Consider the following 17,920-nt stretch of genomic DNA (forward strand, 5'->3'; position numbering starts at 1 on the left):
AGAATTTAAATACAAATAGGAAACACAACAAACAACCATGAAAACCCCTCAACTAACTAAAAGCCTGCTTGAATAGCAGAGTCTTCAATTGCTTTTTAAAAGATTCGACAGAATTCACACAACGTAGAGATGGAGGCAAGACATTCCACAGCCTAGGAGCCACTGCTGGGAATGATCAGTCCCCTCTAGTTTTAAAATGAGTGCAGGGAACCACTAATAGCCTCTGACCTAATGACCTCCGACTGCAGGTGGGAGTATGAAGCTGAGATGTAGGAGGAACTTGACCGTGCAAGCTCTGGCCACGTTTAACATGAAAATCATAGATTGATTCATTTACCTGCTTGTGGACCTTGGTGAGCTGTTCCAAGTTGTTCTCCAGGAAGGAGATCTTCTGTTTCTGGGCCACGTTGCCAAGTCCCTCCTCACAGTCCAGCTCCGCACTCTGCGAAAAAAAAACACACAGAGAACAGGTTAAATGTTAAACTGGCAGAAAAATGACACTGGACAACATTAAACGACCGGAGTGGGAGGTGATGTACCTTCTTGACCCGCGTGGTGAGGTCCTGAACGAAGAGTTTGCGCAGGTTGTGCAGAGTCTGCAGCTCTTTGGCCTGAGAGAACAAAAGGAAAATGGTTAAAATTAGACACAATAGACGTTAATACCGTGCAGACAATTTAATTCCTCATTTTAAGGCTAAGGCCGTTGAAATTATATATCTTATTATCAACAAATCCCATGGAAACACAAAAATTGATAATGTGATTCAGTGGCAACCAGAGGAAAGATTGAAAACTCTTCTCCACTAACCCCAAGGCATCCCCACCCTATATACCAAATCTGAGTTAAATAATGAAAAAATTATAATAATAAAATGCAGTAAATTAGTCCCTCCATAAAGTCCCACCCGACCGATGGCAAGTCAATCACAGCCATCAATCATCTGCTAAAATGGAGTGGGCGAAATTTCACTCGTGTGACAGTGACACTCGGTTCAGTTAACGATACATCCAATGTAGTCCAATTGACCGTATGCACCACGTGAAATTCAATGATGCCTCTGTAACGTAGCCTGACAAGCCAGACCCACATCAAGATGTTGGGTCTGGGAACTCACCATTGACGGAACTCAATCCGAGGGCAGGATAAACGGTTGTCTTTCAAATTCCGTCTGCACGTAATAGGACAGCGCTACAACCAGGCAGAGCAACGAAGAAGGTTGCGAAGCTAGTTGATAGATTAAACTTTTCTTTTCTTTTATCTTCCTTTTTTAAGAATGATTTCAGTGCCAAAGCAAATCTTAACTCCAAGTCTTACAAAAGACCGCTGTTCTCCAGCAGCAGCAGCCATAAGCCCCGCCCACCGACTGTATACACGATGTGATTGGCCTGACCAGAGTTTGGTTTTTCAAGCTCGCAAGCCAACGGAGAGTGCCTAGACCCCCCTGGCTGCAAATTACATTTGCTGCCGCTAGGGTGCGTCTAGATTTCTAGGCTATCTGTAACGTATTCTCTTATTGTAAATGAATGATTTCCTATATGAGCTCTATTGAGTCCCCTACACGATGTGAGTCACGCATGTGCAGAACGGTCACCATCGTTGACAGCTAGTTACGGCAACACCACTTGTACAAAGAGCAAAAACAAAATACTTAAAAACACAGTCACCTATTGGTGCCTAAACACAGCTTCATGCATCCCTGCACACACACATCATATTTTTTAACGCCTGTGTAGCGTAGAAAGAAACTACTACTCACAGTATACTCATAGTATGTTTTAAAAATGTCACGAAAACACACCCATAGTATAGTATTCCATAAAAAATAATTTATAAAGAAAGAGAAAGGTGACGGACATCGGGCCGAAAAGAATGACATCAGGTGGAATTTCTTTCAGTACCGAAGAAATCCCAGAACTGCAACGTCAATATATACTACACCCAGGCTAACTTTCAGTCAGACACGCACCACAGTCTCCTCCAAGCCCTTCAAGTCCTCTTCGGCCTGCTCCCTCTGTTCATTCAGCAGTCTGCACAGAAAACAGAGACATTTACAACTGAAATTGTATTACATCCGATACTAATCAACGAGTAGGTTTACATGCACACCAATATTCCACAATTATTCCGAATATGACAATATTCCGAATTTGATGAGGCTTTTTTCCTAAATTTAGCATTTTCCAATTAAGACATGGACATGGACATGGACATGTGGGATATGCTGGTACAGGGTACCCCCAGGATCCTCCAACTTAAATTCAAGGCTTTTTAAGACCTTTTCAATACCATTTCAAATGAAAAGAGGCATTCTTTGGACATGTATACATCACATTCAGAATATTTTTTTTGCTGCAGTTCGCAACAGTTTACGGCCTGTTTACGGCTTACGGTCAGCTCTGTACGTTATGTGCTACGGTTGTTGTACACAAACCAACCAGCCAATGTTTGCATGGCTGCGGTAGAGATGCATGCACAAAAGAAAAGAAAAGAAACATACAGTAGTACTTTTAAACATTAAGAAAAACTTTGAAAAATCTTATTTTACACAGCTGCATGTAAACGGGAATATTAGTGGAATATTCTCTTTCACTAGCCATGTAAACAGCTTAGTCGGAATAACATATTTTTGGGCAAAACACAGAATATTATGTTCATGTAAACGTAGTCAATGTATAACAGCGCAGTTAGATGCCTACATGAGTTTCTGTAGCTTTGCATCCTTCTCCTGCTCTTTGGCCTTCAGTTTGTCATAGTCCGACATGAGTCTCTCCTGCTCCAGTAGCAGACCCTGGTTTAGACTGTGAGAGGAAGAGAAGTGGGAATTAATAAAAAAGCAGTTTGACTTTCTTTGGAGCATTTTCTAGGCCTTTATGAGACCTCTGACAGCAGAGAGATTACAGAAAATGAAGGGGAGAGAAGGATTGACAAAAATAAATATATAAATAAACAAGCAAAGAGTTTTACTTTAAAGCAGGGGTGTTAAATTCAACTTCACTAAGGGCCACACTGAAAATGAGAATCACAATAAGGGCCAGACATGTGAGTTTACTGACATGCTTTTATTTAACCAAAAAAGTCAAAGTGTTTTATTGCATGTCTCATATAGTTTTCTCACATACAGTTTGGTCCACGTAAAACCCTTAACCCCGTAAAACAAAAGTCGGCAAAAAAGTTTCTTAGCCATCATAGAATTTAGCAAAACATGAAAAACAAAGATTACATTTTTAAAAGCAGGCGACCACACAGCTGACTCCCAACAACCTGTTTCACAGCCTGAATATGTAAACTATCTGGTTTTGGGGGGATTTCTGAGGCTCAAAGTCGCCCAATCTGCCAAAATCTTCTTTCAGTGTCATGTAATTACAGTGTGGCTGACTTTTTGAAAGTCTTAGACTTTAAATTCAAACCTGAGCACACAAGTCCAACATTTAAATAGAGCATCTTTACCGACTGTACCGATTCTCAAAAGTCAGTCTCTTAGGGATCTTGTATCTTCTTTTCTCCCCCAGATGTGGGAACGGACTTTGAACCCACAAGTTAATGACTTTCATGCAGCAGCTTTATTCGCTGAGCTTCACTTCACACACTTCACACACTTCACACACTTCACACACTTCACACACTTCACACACTTCACACACTTCATGTTCTCTGAGCATCTTCTTCTCCTTCTCAAACAGTCTCTCTTTGAAAAAGCACTTAACTGGATATGAAGCTCAACCCTGAAACCTGTGTAAGAAATCCTCTGTGCTGAACGGTGGGCTGGTGAAACCCAAGATGGGTGACATTGGATTTCACCATTTTTAAATAGACTTTTTCAAACTTTTTCATGCAAGATATATCAAAACCCAGGCATATTGGGTCTAAAAAAACAATCCACATGGCACAAGCATCACACGTACAAATAATAAAAAATAAATTACAACTGCAACTACAACTAGTGTGACAGCCATTTCCTCAAGTTAAATGTTCAAAAAACTAAGGTGGCTAACACAATCAAGGGCACAGTGGTGGAGATGGTTGAGTCCTATAGGTACTTGGGAACAGTGATGAGTCAATGTATCCAAAAATCTGCAAAAAGGCCCTCCAGAGATTGTATTTCTCTGACGGTTTTATTCTACAGCTCTGACATCGCAGACTGATCTCAATAAGTGGCTTATGTATGACATGCCAATTCGTATGCCATTATTGGCGTGTTATCAAGACGAATAATCGCTTTTTAGCATGTTTATCAACGCCGTTTGGCCTCCATTGACCTACTTTACCTTGCGATTGTGTGTCAATTTACGCCGTAGCGATTAGTATGAAAGCCCGAAAATCCTCATAGGGAGGTTGGTTATGGGGGTGGACGGGTCAAACACAGGACTTTCACCCAGGAGACTGGGGATCGTGTCCCGGCTGTCACGTTTCCTAAACCCAAACCCAAGCTTTCTTCTTTTCCTGAACCCAACCCCGTTATTGTTTTCCTAAACCCAACCGTCCCGTTCTTCTTTTCCTAAACCCAACCGCCTGAAAAGCAATTGTGTCTTGATAACACGCCAAAATAGCATAGGAATTGGCGTGTCAACCTCATTTATTGAGATCAGTCTGCAACCCGTCCGCTGTATCCGGCGTAGACATATAGTGTATGTTTACACAAAGTCATGATGTCACGTTGTACATTGAGCCCATTTTAACTTTGCAAATAAATTACCGTGCAAATAAAAGCTGTCAACTTGAACAACTCTTAAATGCACAGTTTTTATTAGTGTCACTTTGGGCCTTCTCAGTGACACCTTTAGAAATAACGTTTCCAGACAATCTCATGGGATTTTATTTGACACTGTCCACTTTTAAAGTGATGAAATTGTTCTTAATCACTCTGTTGGTTGTGTGCTGCTAAGCCATGTTTATTGTGTTGTTGTTTTTTGTATCTCCCAATCAAATTGCCCCTCTAGGGAGAATAAAGAACTCTAAACTCTGAACTCCAGTGCTTTGTGTCTGCGAGTACTGATGTTTCCTTACTCTGTGAGTTGGTCCAGCATCCTCTGCTTGTCTCCGATGTCGTCTCGGAGGCGGCTGAGCTGCTTCTGATGAGCCTCCCGGTGCTTCTCCAGCTGCTCCTCCAGCGCCTTCTGGAGAACAGAGACAGGGGAAATAAACACATTAGAGCTCCATGCTTCAAATGTAATAATCATTTGACTTTTTACAGTTTCCAGATGTACTTTCTGTCACCTCGATGTCCTCGTCTCTATCAAGTCTGCTGATGTCCTCCTTCTCCTCTCCCAAAACCTCGTGTCTTTTCTCTGAGAACCAAGAGAAGAGAAAACTTGTTTTACCTGAGGTAAGATGTCTGAGGCCGCGTTCAGACAGCCTGCGTCGGCCGTGGTAGTGTGTTTAGGCTGCGGCCGGGGATGGCGCAAAGGGGGACACGCAAGAAAACGCATCAGGCCTGCGGTGAAAACTTGAGACCGACTCAACTTTTGGAGAAACACAACCCCACGTCACGATGCGGTGGTCAATCATGGAACCAGAGACTGGACTTGTGGGTGTGATTTGAGGCGGTGTGAGAGTCCCGTACAGGAAACAGGAAACATCACTGCCTCTATCGCTGCCACAAGAAAGTTTTAAAACACCAAATACAAGCTCTGAACTGCCTGGGAGTTTGTAGAACAGCGGACCGTTTCCTTCAACAACAATGTCTCGCTCGTCTTTTTTTTTTATCTCTCTCTCCTGGGAAATAAAGCTGCCTTCAAGTGCGGTCGGGCAAGTCGAGATCTTTAAACGATCTGACGCAAAACAGTTATTGTGAAATATTAAAGAACACAACAAGACGTCACACAAATGGGCCGTTTCAGTGACAAAAAAAATGCCTTATATTTAGATTTAAAATTTTTTATTTTAAAACAAAAATCAAACCACCACTCTTTTTTTTTATACCAATCCATTTATCATTTGTTCATTCTTTTTTTTCAAAATAAAACCAAAAAGGCAGAAAATGACTAAACACATGGTCTAAAAATAAAAAAAACAGATGACTCGTGTTTTCAAATTTCAGATATTGTGCTCAATTAAAAAATGTAAGAAAGAAGCGTTTCATTAAATTTTTAAGTTTTCAACGGATGCAAATTGCATGACCCGGAAGTGACTGATTGGGAGGACCGTTGTGATGTACTGACCCTGAGCCTGCAGTTTGGCGAGCTCTTCGGTCAGAGCGTCCTGACTCTCCTCCAGCTGCCTCTTCTTCTGCTCCATGTTCTGCATGTAATCTGTCAGAGAGCGGATCTTGGCCTGGTGCTGCAACACAAACACCACGGACACAGAGATCTTCAACAGGGGGACCGGGACCCCCTAGGGTGTCCTCAGCAGGGCTTGACATTAACTTTTCTGCTCACCAGCCCCTGTTGCTGGCGAGTGTTTTTCCAAAAATTACTTGCGACTCAGCATTTTCACTAGCTGCTATTTTGTGGGAAATTACGTTTTATTTGAATAAAGTTGACTATGGTGTGCTATAATTAACTTGAAGAACCAAATTTACAGCCCTTTTTAAATGTAAATGAGCTGTAAACACCCAAATTAAGACTACTTAAAATGTATAACACTGCAGCCATCAAATATTCAGCTCTGATAATGTGTGTAAAGCTCCTTTTTGTATGAAAACATACAAACGAATAGGACACAGCCATAAAAAGAGCAGCTTCTTATTGCATAGGACTTCTATTGCATAGGACTTCTATTTAAGTAAAATCATAGAAAAAGTGTTTTTTCAACAACTCAACCTTTTCTTATCGCTAAAAACAAGTTTTGATGCCTTCCAGTCAGGTTTTCGACCACACCACAGCACTGAGACGGCTCTTGTTAAAGTCTTTAATGACATCCACTTAAACACAGATAGTGGCAAAATTTCAGTCTTAGTATTACTTAATCTCAGTGCTGCATTTGATACGGTAGACCATGACATATTGCTTGACCGATTGGAAAACTAGGTTGGTCTTTCTGGCTCAGTACTAAAGTGGTTTGAATCCTATTTAAAGAATAGGGACTACTTTGTGTCTATAGGTAATTATACATCTGAGCATATAAATATGACGTGCGGAGTTCCCCAAGGCTCAGTTCTGGGGCCTCTTCTGTTCAACATCTACATGCTTCCACTGGCTCAGATTATGGAAAACAACAAAATAAGTTACCATAGTTACGCGGATGACACACAAATTTTCATGACCTTATCGCCAGGGAACTATAGCCCAATACAACAATTAAATATGTGCGTTGAACAGATTAATGATTGGATGTGCCAGAACTTTCTTAAATTAAATGAAGAAAAAACGGAGGTGGTTGTTTTTGGAGCAAAAGAGGAACGATTGAAAGTCAGCGCTCAGCTTCAAACGACAATGTTAAAAACAACAGACAAAGCCAGAAATCTTGGTGTAGTCATGGACTCAGACCTGAATTTTAAAAGCCACATTAACATAATTAAAAAAATCAGCCTATTATCACCTTAAAAATATATCAAGGGTTAAAGCACTTATGTCTCAGCAGGATCTGGAAAAACTTGTCCATGCTTTTATCTTCAGTAGACTTGACTACTGTAACGGTGTCTTTACAGGTCTCCCTAAAAAATCAATCAGACAGCTGCAGCTGATTCAGAATGCTGCTGCTCGAGTCCTCACTAAAACCAGGAAAGTGGATCACATCACTCCAGTACTGAAGTCTCTACACTGGCTTCCAGTGCCTCAAAGAATTGATTTCAAAATACTCTTACTGGCGATATATAAATCACTAAACGGTTTAGGCCCAAAATACATTTCTGATCTGCTACTACACTATGACCCACCCAGACCTCTCAGGTGGTCTGGGACAGGTCTACTTGTTGTCCCCAGAGTCAGACCTAAACAGGGGGAAGCAGCGTTCAGTTTTTATGCTCCACATATTTGGAACAAACTCCCAGATAACTGCAGGTCCGCTGCAACTCTCAGTTCTTTTAAATCTAAGCTAAAGACCTATCTTTTTGATGTTGCTTTTCTTTAAATAATCTATTTCATTAACTTTAATTTCTTATACTGCACTGTAACTTTTATTCTTATACTGCACTATCAATTTTATTCTTGTCTTTTAATGTTTTTAATTTGTTTATTAATGTTTTTAAATTGTGTTTAATTGTCTTCTAACTGCTCTTTAATGTTTTATGTAAAGCACTTTGAATTGCCCTGTTGCTGAAATGTGCTATACAAATAAAGCTGCCTTGCCTTGCCTATTGCATTTTATAGTAGGGGGTCCCTACTCTGTTTCTCTTTCAGCTAAAGGGCGCTTGGCCTAAAAAACATTTAAGACCCTTGGTTTACATAAAAAAGAGCAAGAGAAAAGTTGAGCCATTCATCCAGTAGAGCTTCTCCCTTTTAGTCGATTAGTCGACTAATCGGTTGTTTTGGTCTTAGTCAACTTAGATTTCTTTAGTCGATTAGTCATTTTTAATGCTTTTTTCATGCTGAATGACTTATTTCCAAGAAACGTACGAGCACACCTCTGGTAAACACAAGAATTAAAGTGCCGCTTTTGCATGAATCTTTGCGGAGAAACTCAGATTTACAGATCTGTCGATTAAATCAACTAATTGATTAGTTGATACAATTGAATGAGTGTTAGTCGACTAAGATTTTCTTCAATCGAGCACAGCCCTATAATCCAGAGTGACTTTCAGTCAGTATAACAGAAGTGGGGAAATTATTATTCAGTTTTTTGATGTAACTTTTTTTTCTCCGTTTTCTTGTGATTAAGTGGTTTAAAATGAAGAAAAAACAACCTATCAAAACGGACATGGACCCTACAACCTTTTTTTCTCAGCTTTCTCTGGTCATAAAGCACAAATTCAAAGTAATTGAACGTAGTATTAGTACTATACATGTTGCAAGTGAGTACAAATGATTGTAGTTTGGTATTCAAAAACTTAAATACCAGTAGTGGAACCACATTTTGTTTTATATTTTTCACATGCAAATAATTAAAGGTGCCACTTTGGGTAATTTAAGGGACTAAACGTCATCATGTGAAAACATCGTAAAAATACCAAAGCTGCTTTAAAACCAGACTCCCAGAGATCACTGAACCTCAGACTGGGAGCTACAGCTCTACACAATACATATCAGCTGGTGGATGGTTACCTGGGAGATGAGCAGCTGACAGGACGCCAGCTCTTTCTCATTGGCCTGGATCTTGCGGTGGGTGTCGGCCTGAGCGCTCTCCAGCTGCTTGCTGCGGTTCACCAGAGACTTGACCTCAGACTTCATCTTGCTGATGTAGAGTCGAGCCACGGTGAACTCTTCCTCCACCGCCGAGCCGTTACCCTTCGTCTCCGAGGACTGTGGGGGGGGGAAGCAGAGGGTTGGGAGGTTAGGGCAATGCGTCTGTTTTACATTATAATCCTATGGAGTAAACTTTCTGTTTTCAAAAAAGTCCTGAGAGCTTTTTTTAAACGCCAGCGCCAATGTTTTTTTCTGCAGCTCAGAGCGTCTTTTTGTAGTTGAAAAAAGTTCAACTTTTCTGAAAGATGGAGAAGGTGCCGATAGATAGACTTGTGCTAGTGTCAGAGCACAGCGGGTTATATGATATGAGCGGGTGCTCCCTGTTCAGGGAACTTGCTTTGTTCCTATCTAACTTTAGCATTAGCACCATTCCTTCTCTCTGTTCTTTCTCCCGATCTCGCTAAACCGTTTTGCACTATCTAACGTTAGCATTTGGTTTATATAGCACCGCTCCACATAGCGCTCTAGGATGCTGTAGCAGTGGCTGTTGTTACAGCAACAAAAGACGCTTTCGGCTGCTTTTTGGAATGAAAACTCTTCCAGCTTCTTCTTCTTTTTTTATTTACTACATAAGTGCTAGTCAACTTTTATCCTGTCAAGAAAGGCGGCAAGTGTAATCAAAGCCTTAGGGTGTGAATGTAAAAGATGATGCATGAGTGTGTAAGTGTGTGTTAGAGCCCTGCGCGAGACTGTTTTCTTAATCCCGCTCCTGCAGTGTGTATGTTGGGTCCCGCCCATTGACAGATTGACCATTGATTTAGTGTCTTCTCCTGTCCCGCAGGGAAACTAGTTATTTTACTGTGTAGTATTAATAAAGATGTGCATACCTATCGGTAATAAGTAGCGTATGTTCTAGTGCATAATTACAGTTATTCTAGTGCAATAAGGGTATTGTCAAATATATGTATTTGTTTATTTATTTCACTTATTAGTTAAGAACATGTTGTCGGCTGGTTTGTTTTGCTCAGGTTGTTTGATTTTGTTTTGTTTCCTTGTTTTTTAACGCATTGTAACAGATTTTATGTTAGTGCCTGTTGTTTGGATCCCTCAGGGCTGCCTTAGGAGATAGGGGTGGAGAGCCCTGGGTAGGAGGAAGGAAAGAGAAAGAGAGAGAGAGAGAGAGAGAGAGAGAGAGAGAGAGAGAGAGAGAGAGAGAGCAGAGGAGTGTTAACAAAGCGTTTAGGCTGGTTTTTAACTGGATGCTCTATGTGCATTCGTTGTTTTCTTATAAAACCTAGCTAGGCGAACCTATCAACAGCTGATCAAAAGCAGCGCCAGATCCCAGCCGCAGCAACGTTAAAAACCGCCTGCCCTGCAAGATCCTAATCCCAATGCAATCCTCTAGTGTGTGTGTGTGTGTGTCCTCACTGCGGCGGTCTTCACGTCGCCGGTGCCGATGATGGCGCCGATGTCACTGAGGTCTCGCAGCAGCAGGTTGAGGACCTCGGCGGCTCTCTTCCTCTGCAGGTCGTTCAGCTCCTGCAGCTGACTCAGCTCGCTCTGCACCACTGACAGCAACGCCTGTCCACAACACACACACACACACACACACACACACACAAAACACAGTAGAGTACATTTACTCCAGTACTGTACTTTAGTCCAAATGTTGAGGTACTTTACTTTACATGCCAGTTTCTACTTCTACTTCGCTACATTTCAGAGAGAAATATTGTACTTTTTACTCCACTACATTCATCCGACAGCTTTAGTTACTAGTTACTTTACACATTAAGATGTCTGAGTGATGATATGTATTGAGTATGAGTATTTTTACAGTGTGGTATTAGTACTTTAACAAAGGATCTGAATACTTCTTCCAGAGCTGCCTTCCATCTCAAAGTTACAAAGTGCTTTGACAAGAAAACATCATACTAAAATATAATATAAAAACAATAGCCACTATATTATAATAAAAAAAATAGTTTGTCATATTTTAAAACATATTCTAGGGTAGTATAGTTAAAGTAGCTTACAAAATCATTGCTTATGGCAGGGCTTTTCCTAAAGTTATAAGGCTTTAGGTGCAGCACCCGAGCAGTTTGGGAAGCACCTTAGCCGAAGTAATATAAAATCAATGTGAGCATCAAAACTAACTGACTTTTTTCAGATCTAATCATTGTAGTCAGTTGCCAGTGGACTACTTTAACAAGTTTTGTCTTTAAACTTTTTGACAGTTATTTATTTATTATCTGCGGTCCAAAATGATGTGAAATTGAAAAGAATTAGTTTGAGGGAGGACCCCTAAACCCCCCGCCAAATATGTGCACCTAACATGTGCTTCCACAAACTGAGGGAAAACACTAAATGATAATCTATTGAGCGGCTGGGAAAATCTACACATTCACTAGCCTTTTGGCTGGTGGAAGAAAAAAAATTAATTTTGAACCCTTGGAACAATCTTAAGTCCATATTTGTAGTTAAATCAGGATACAGCAACCATGAAATGGCAGTGATCTTTGTGCCGTCCACTCACCGTCTTGTGCTGCAGCTCCTCCACCAGCTGCAGGTTGGCTCGGTCTCTCTCCCCCACCTCCTGGCTCTTCTGGTCGTAGTTGACGGCCAGCTCCTCCAGGGCCTGCAGCACCTCCTTCACCTCCTCCTTGGCCAGCTCGTTCTCCGCCTGCAGCCGGCACAGCTCCTCCTGGATCTTTTCATAGTCGCGCCGCGTAGACGCCAGCAGCTGGGGAAGAACAATGTGTACATTACATGTCATTTAGCTGACGCTTTTATCAAAGGCAACATCCAATTAAGTGCATTCAACCATGAAGGTACAATTTCCGGACAACAAGTACAGTGCAAGCACATTAGCTTTGAATAAGCCAAACTACAAAGAGTCACATTTTATCCAAGGTGAAGTTGGACGAGATGTGTTTTTAGCCTGCGGCAGAAGATGTGTAGACTTTAGCCGTCCTGATGTCAGAGCTCATTCCACCATTTAGGGGCCAGGACAGCAAACATTTGGGATTTGGTTGAGTGATTTGGTGTCCCTCGCTGTGAGAGTGCAGCAAGCAGATTGGCCGATGCAGAAGCGGATTAGACGGGCTAGGGTGTAAAGCATGATTTATGCTTCTGCGGAGGCTGCACGCAGAGCTTTCTTACTTATGCATTGGTGTGTGTGTCGATCTCTTTAAGAGAATAGCAGGGCTGGCGTGTGTGTGGGGAGTGTGTAAAGGTAAAGGTACTTTATTTGTCACATACAGGTACATGTAGCAAAATTCATTCTCTGCATTTAACCCATTCCTCAAGGGAGCAGTGGGCAGCCAATGACAGCGCCCGGGGACCAACTCCAGATCTGAGCCAGTGCCTTAATCAAGGGCACTGCCTGGAGAACCTAGTACATGTTTTTGATGGTGGGGGAAATTGGAGCACCCGGAGGAAAGCCACGCAAACATGGGGAGAACATGCAAACTCCACACAGAAAGGCCCCGGAACGACCTGGATTCGAACACAGAACCTTCTTGCTGTGAGGCCACATTGCTGGTGGCCCAATGGTGTGTGGTAGAGCGAGTGAGAGAGTGATGGTGATTATCTTCAGAGCGAGTAGTGCCTCTAAAGTCATAGTGTCTCCCCTGTTCTTTCTGACCACGGACGGAAATCTGTAGCTGGAAAAGTTAACCCTCTCCTTGATTTCATGTTGTTTATGGAAAAGAAAAACCAGGAAATGATTCGGGGGAAATGCAACGGTACCAAGCCACGGCCAAACGGACCATTCACAGTTGATGCGGTCTGCATCGGCGCAACGTGTAGTTAAACTTTTTTTTAGAGGTGCCCATCAGGCTACGTTTTGACCATGTCCTGGATGAAAGCTGGGCCTGAGCTGTTCGTGGCATGCTATGCAAGTACTAGTGTCTTGATGCAGATGCTGGGGGAAACATTGACATACACACATTGATATAAACTCACAATCAGTTTCCTTTTTATTTATGATCTGGGAGACAAACCTCTTCCTGGTCGATCATCTGCTCCTTGAGTTTCTCTGCCAACTGACTGTGTTGGTTGATCTCATCATCCTGTAGAATTATTAGGAGAAAATAGAGTTTGAAAGTAGGGGAAAATGGTGAAAAATGTGGATCAGAGTTTCCCAAAGCCCAAGATGACGTCCTCAAATGTCTCGTCTTGTCCACAACTCAAAGATATTCAGTTTACTGTCACAGATGATAGACGAAACTAGAAAATATTCACATTTAACAAGTTGCAATCAGAGAATTGTAACTAGTTTTCATAAAAAATTACTTGAACCGATTATCCAAGGTTGGCGGTTAATTTAATGGTTAACAAATATTTGATTCATCTTTACAGATCCATTTGAAACTAATGTGAAGTTATAATACCAATGCAGAATAATTACAAGATTTGCACGAGATCTTAGCCCTCATCCAGATGTATCCCTCATTCATCAGCCTCACCTTGTCATCCAGCTGTTTGTAGAGGTTGCTGACGTCGTCCTCGTATTGGCTCCGCTCGTCGGCAGGGAGCGAGATGCCTCCTCCTGGCGGCAGCAGGTTGTCGATGACGGGAGTGTTGTCGTACGGCTCGCCGCCCTTCTGATCTTTAGAGCTCAGCTGCTCGTCCTCAGGAACGTTCTCCCCTGCAACACAGACTCATCGGTTAGTTCACGTGTCAAACTCAAGGTCTGCCGGCCAAATCCATCCCTCGCAGCTCATGATCCGGCCCACATATCAATTTAGGTTCCCAATACATTTTGGCCCGCCTAGTTTTTGTCACTTTTTCCTACGTTTTTTATCACTTTTTCCCAATGTTTTTGCTGCTTTCTTCAGAGTTTCTGTTGCTTTTTTCAACCTTTTTTGTTGATTTTTTCTGTGATGGCTAAGGATTTTTTTGCTGACTTTTTGAGTATGTTATGTCAACCAAACTGCAAGTGAGAAGACTATATGAGACATGCAACAACAATACAAAGATATTTAAATTTTTCGATCCAATAAAAGCATGTCTATAAACTCTTCATGTCTGGTCCTTGATGGGATTCTCATTTTCCAGTGTGGACCCTAGTGAAGTTAAGTTTGACACCCCTGGGTTAGATCTTTCACTCATCCCATCCGTTAAGTAAAGGATCTGAATACTTCTTCCACCTCTGTTTAACACTAGGCTGTGCTGTGGTTTGGTGCTGTGAGTTACGGTCTCAGTCGCGGATTGGATACATTTTCATCACATGGCCAACATGACTGCGCTCTTGAAGCTGAAAGTGCATACAATTTGATGAAATTTACAGCTTCTTAATCATGCAGATGGTTAATTTTTGGCAAATACACCCCCATTCAAAAGACCTGTGTTTTCCCCGCAGCGTCTGACGCAGGCTGTCTGAATGCAGACTTACGCAGAGTCATAGCATCCTTCTTTGGTCTTTTGGTTATGTGTTTATGTGTTTTGACAGAACCAGCAGCAGTGTGACTTCAGTAGTTCAAGAGTCAACGGTGTAATTATTGTTGACTTTTTAATCGTGAGGATAAATTTCAGATGAGAAGAGATGGAGAGGAGAGAGTGAAAAGGTGAAGAGCTGCTCAGTTTAAATAGCCTCGGCATTCAGCCAGATGCTGAGTCATGTCAGAAACACTGCATCATCAGCGTGTGTGTATGTGTGTTCACTACATTTATGTGTAAGGAGCATAGGCTTTGAGCTGATTTGTTGCTAGGGAGAGGGAGTGTTATCAGCATGCGCAAGGGAATTAAACAAATAAAAAAAAAGCAATGGCCAGAGAGAGAGAGACAGTTGTTTTTCTTTCTTACATTTGACACTTATCGATTTAATATTAATATACTGTTGTTTCTTCATTGACCCTAAATAAATTAACTAATGCATACACTGCAATATTTTTTTCCTGACATTCATGCCAAAAAAGCAATTTGAATTTGAGAGAGGAATCGAGGGAGGGTGGAGGGGGCAGAGACAATAAGCAAAGAGGAAAAGGGAGTGTGAGATCGTGTGAGAGAGAGAGAGAGAGAGAGAGAGAGAGAGAGAGAGAGAGAGAGAGAGAGAGAGAGAGAGAGAGAGAGAGTGGTTACCATGCCACAGAGATGGAAAAAATGGGCGAGGATGCTGTGAACCCCTTCCCAACACTGCAGTCTTAGAAGAGAGGAAGTCAGACGGAGTAGAGACAAAACAAAAGGCAGTATAATGCCCTTATTAAAAATATTGTTGTTATGTGATGGATATACCCAGTGGTGGAAGAAGTATTCAGATCCTTTACTTTTACGTAAAAGTACTAATACCACACTGTTAAAATACTCACAAGTAAAAGTCCTGCAAAGTGTAAAGGATCCAACCAGTTGTGTGTTTAATGGTCTAATCATCTCAGCTTGACTTTCTCTCTGAAATGTAGCGGAGTAGAAGTAGAAAGTGGCATGAAAAGAAAAGACTACAAGTACTTCAACATTTGTACTTATATACAGTACTTGAGTAAATGTACTTTGTTACATTCCAACACACACACATGAAGTTAAAGGTAGGATGTTGATGGTGGTCTGACTTTGGGAGGCTAACATCGCAGATCTTCATTTTCTGTTAATGAGTTACTCTGCTTTAATGCGACAATATGCAACATTATTGTTTGTGTCAACTATCCAGGTTGTTATCAGTCAAGGTGATAAAACTCACAGACTTGATTTGGTTGTGATTTGGACACTTATCTAAAAGTAGGGCTAAACAATTAATCGTTTTCAAATTGAAATCCTGATTTGAAAGAATTAGCGATTAGCTAATTGTGAAGGACGCGATTAATCGAATGTGCAAAACTAAGTTGAATGTTTAGTGTACCTTTTGATTTAACATTTTTTGTTCCTCTTTTCGTTAAATGCTGGAATACTGTTACATATCACAGATGGTTTACAGAAATGTCCTGTTTGCAGTGGATAATGATGATGAAATGATGATAATGATTTTTGAATACTTTATTTAACAAGATCGTAGAAGGTGCAATATCAAAATCTCAAATCAAATCGCGATTTCTGGCAGGAAAATCGCAATTCGATTTTTCCCCCAAATTCTTAAGCCCTGTTTAAAGTATGTACAGATTGGTGACAATTTCAGCCTTTAATGGAAAGGACAGCCAGATATGAAAGGGGACAGAGAGAGGGAAGACATGCAGGAAAATCGTCCAGGTCGGACTCAAACCCTTGACCTTCTGCGTCGAGGCATACACCTCTATATATGTGCGCCTGCTCTACCAACTGAGCTAACCCGGCCACAATTGACACAAGTGACAAATTGAAGGGAAAAAAACGGCATAATTGAACAAAACAGCAGCAATAAATGGGGGAATGTCTTTGAGAAGAAAGGTGTTCACCCCTTCAATACAACACCACCGTTAAAGCGCTTTATTTGGGCTTTTCCTGGAACTTTTCATTAGCCATCTGTGTCTTTTTATCTCACCGTTCCTCCAGCGGTTCAGTTCCGCCTCCAGCCTCTGGATGACGTTTTTCAGGCTCTTGTTCTTCTCCTTCTCCTTCTCGTATTTCTTCTTCCACTCCTCGGCTGTCAGCTCCAGGTTCACCGACACTGTGTTCTTGATGGTCTTGGCTCTGACGAAACACAGACAGAACAGAGTTGAGTTAAACACGTGAACAGTCTTGTATAAAGTACTTGAAAGCAATACTTGAGTAAAAGTACAAGTATCTCAGAAAATGACTTTGGTAGAAGTTAAAGTCTCCTTTTAGAATATAACTTGAGTAAAAGTCTTAAAGTATCTGATATTTACTGTAATTTAGTATCAAAGTAATTTTCTGATATCAAATGTACTTAAAAGTGCAGTAGACTGCTTATAAAGCTAACGTTCTGTCATATTTGCTAAAACTGACCCTATGCTCGAGTAGAACTACATGAATCAGGTAATTAAAAAAAAAAAAAATCTGTCTCCTCTGGCACCACCTACAGCCTGTAGTGCACTTTGCAAAAATCCACCGCTCTCTGTTCAGATGCACCAATCAGGGCCAGGGGGGGTGTCTAACTGCTTGTCAATCACTGCTCATGCACACACATTCATTCTCCCTTGTGGGGGGAGTTCTTAGGAGACCATTTTTGGCTTTAGCAGAAAGGGGGGCGGGACTGAGAAGTTGTCAATGTTCAAATTCTTTGGCTAAGTCCTGGATCTTCACAATCCTACCTACAGCACCTTTAAGTATTGATAGTAGAAGTAAGCTACTAGTGAGCTAACATTAGCAATCAAACAATCATAGATAGCTAAAACGTTTTTGAAATGATTTCCATCTTCTGTTATTGTTTGTAATGAGAAAAGTTTATTATTTTATGGATCTAAATCTGAGCATGCGCAACTCACATCTGCACTGGACTCACATCGGGTAGTGACAACACTATCAGTCATTATGCTTCCTCCTCTTCTTCTTTACTTTTGGCCTATGGTTATTTTTTTGCCGCTTGGCAACAAACAAGTATACATTTTATTTAGGAAATGTAGTGGAGTAAAAGTAAAAGTTTCCAGAAATATAAATAATGAAATAAAGTACAGATAGGTGACAATTCTACTTAAGTACAGTAGCTAATTATTTGTACTTTGTTACATTACAACACTGCACATGGACAGATATTTTCAAAGCCCCTGCACAAAATCGCGATTTGGATTTGAATAGGATTAACGGTCCAGCCCTAAGATGCATGTTTGATGGT

At 41.2% G+C, this 17,920-nt stretch overlaps 1 protein-coding gene across 2 annotated transcripts in view; it reads right to left on the reverse strand.

Annotated features, from left to right (window-relative positions):
- The window catches only part of LOC114551096 (kinesin heavy chain), a 39,997-nt gene that overhangs the window by 4,284 nt on the left and 17,793 nt on the right, over positions 1 to 17,920 (reverse strand). For both annotated transcript variants that reach the window (XM_028572181.1, XM_028572182.1), the window contains 13 exons: positions 16,670 to 16,818; positions 13,689 to 13,870; positions 13,224 to 13,292; positions 11,756 to 11,962; positions 10,648 to 10,800; positions 9,139 to 9,336; positions 6,160 to 6,277; positions 5,216 to 5,286; positions 5,006 to 5,115; positions 2,698 to 2,799; positions 1,968 to 2,028; positions 540 to 611; positions 338 to 442 (listed from right to left, as the gene is read on the reverse strand). In XM_028572181.1, the coding sequence (XP_028427982.1) occupies positions 338 to 442; positions 540 to 611; positions 1,968 to 2,028; positions 2,698 to 2,799; positions 5,006 to 5,115; positions 5,216 to 5,286; positions 6,160 to 6,277; positions 9,139 to 9,336; positions 10,648 to 10,800; positions 11,756 to 11,962; positions 13,224 to 13,292; positions 13,689 to 13,870; positions 16,670 to 16,818 (1,597 nt within the window). The remainder of the gene's footprint in view (positions 1 to 337; positions 443 to 539; positions 612 to 1,967; positions 2,029 to 2,697; positions 2,800 to 5,005; positions 5,116 to 5,215; positions 5,287 to 6,159; positions 6,278 to 9,138; positions 9,337 to 10,647; positions 10,801 to 11,755; positions 11,963 to 13,223; positions 13,293 to 13,688; positions 13,871 to 16,669; positions 16,819 to 17,920) is intronic.

Source organism: Perca flavescens, chromosome 24, assembly GCF_004354835.1.
Source record: "Perca flavescens isolate YP-PL-M2 chromosome 24, PFLA_1.0, whole genome shotgun sequence".
NCBI lineage: Eukaryota > Metazoa > Chordata > Actinopteri > Perciformes > Percidae > Perca > Perca flavescens.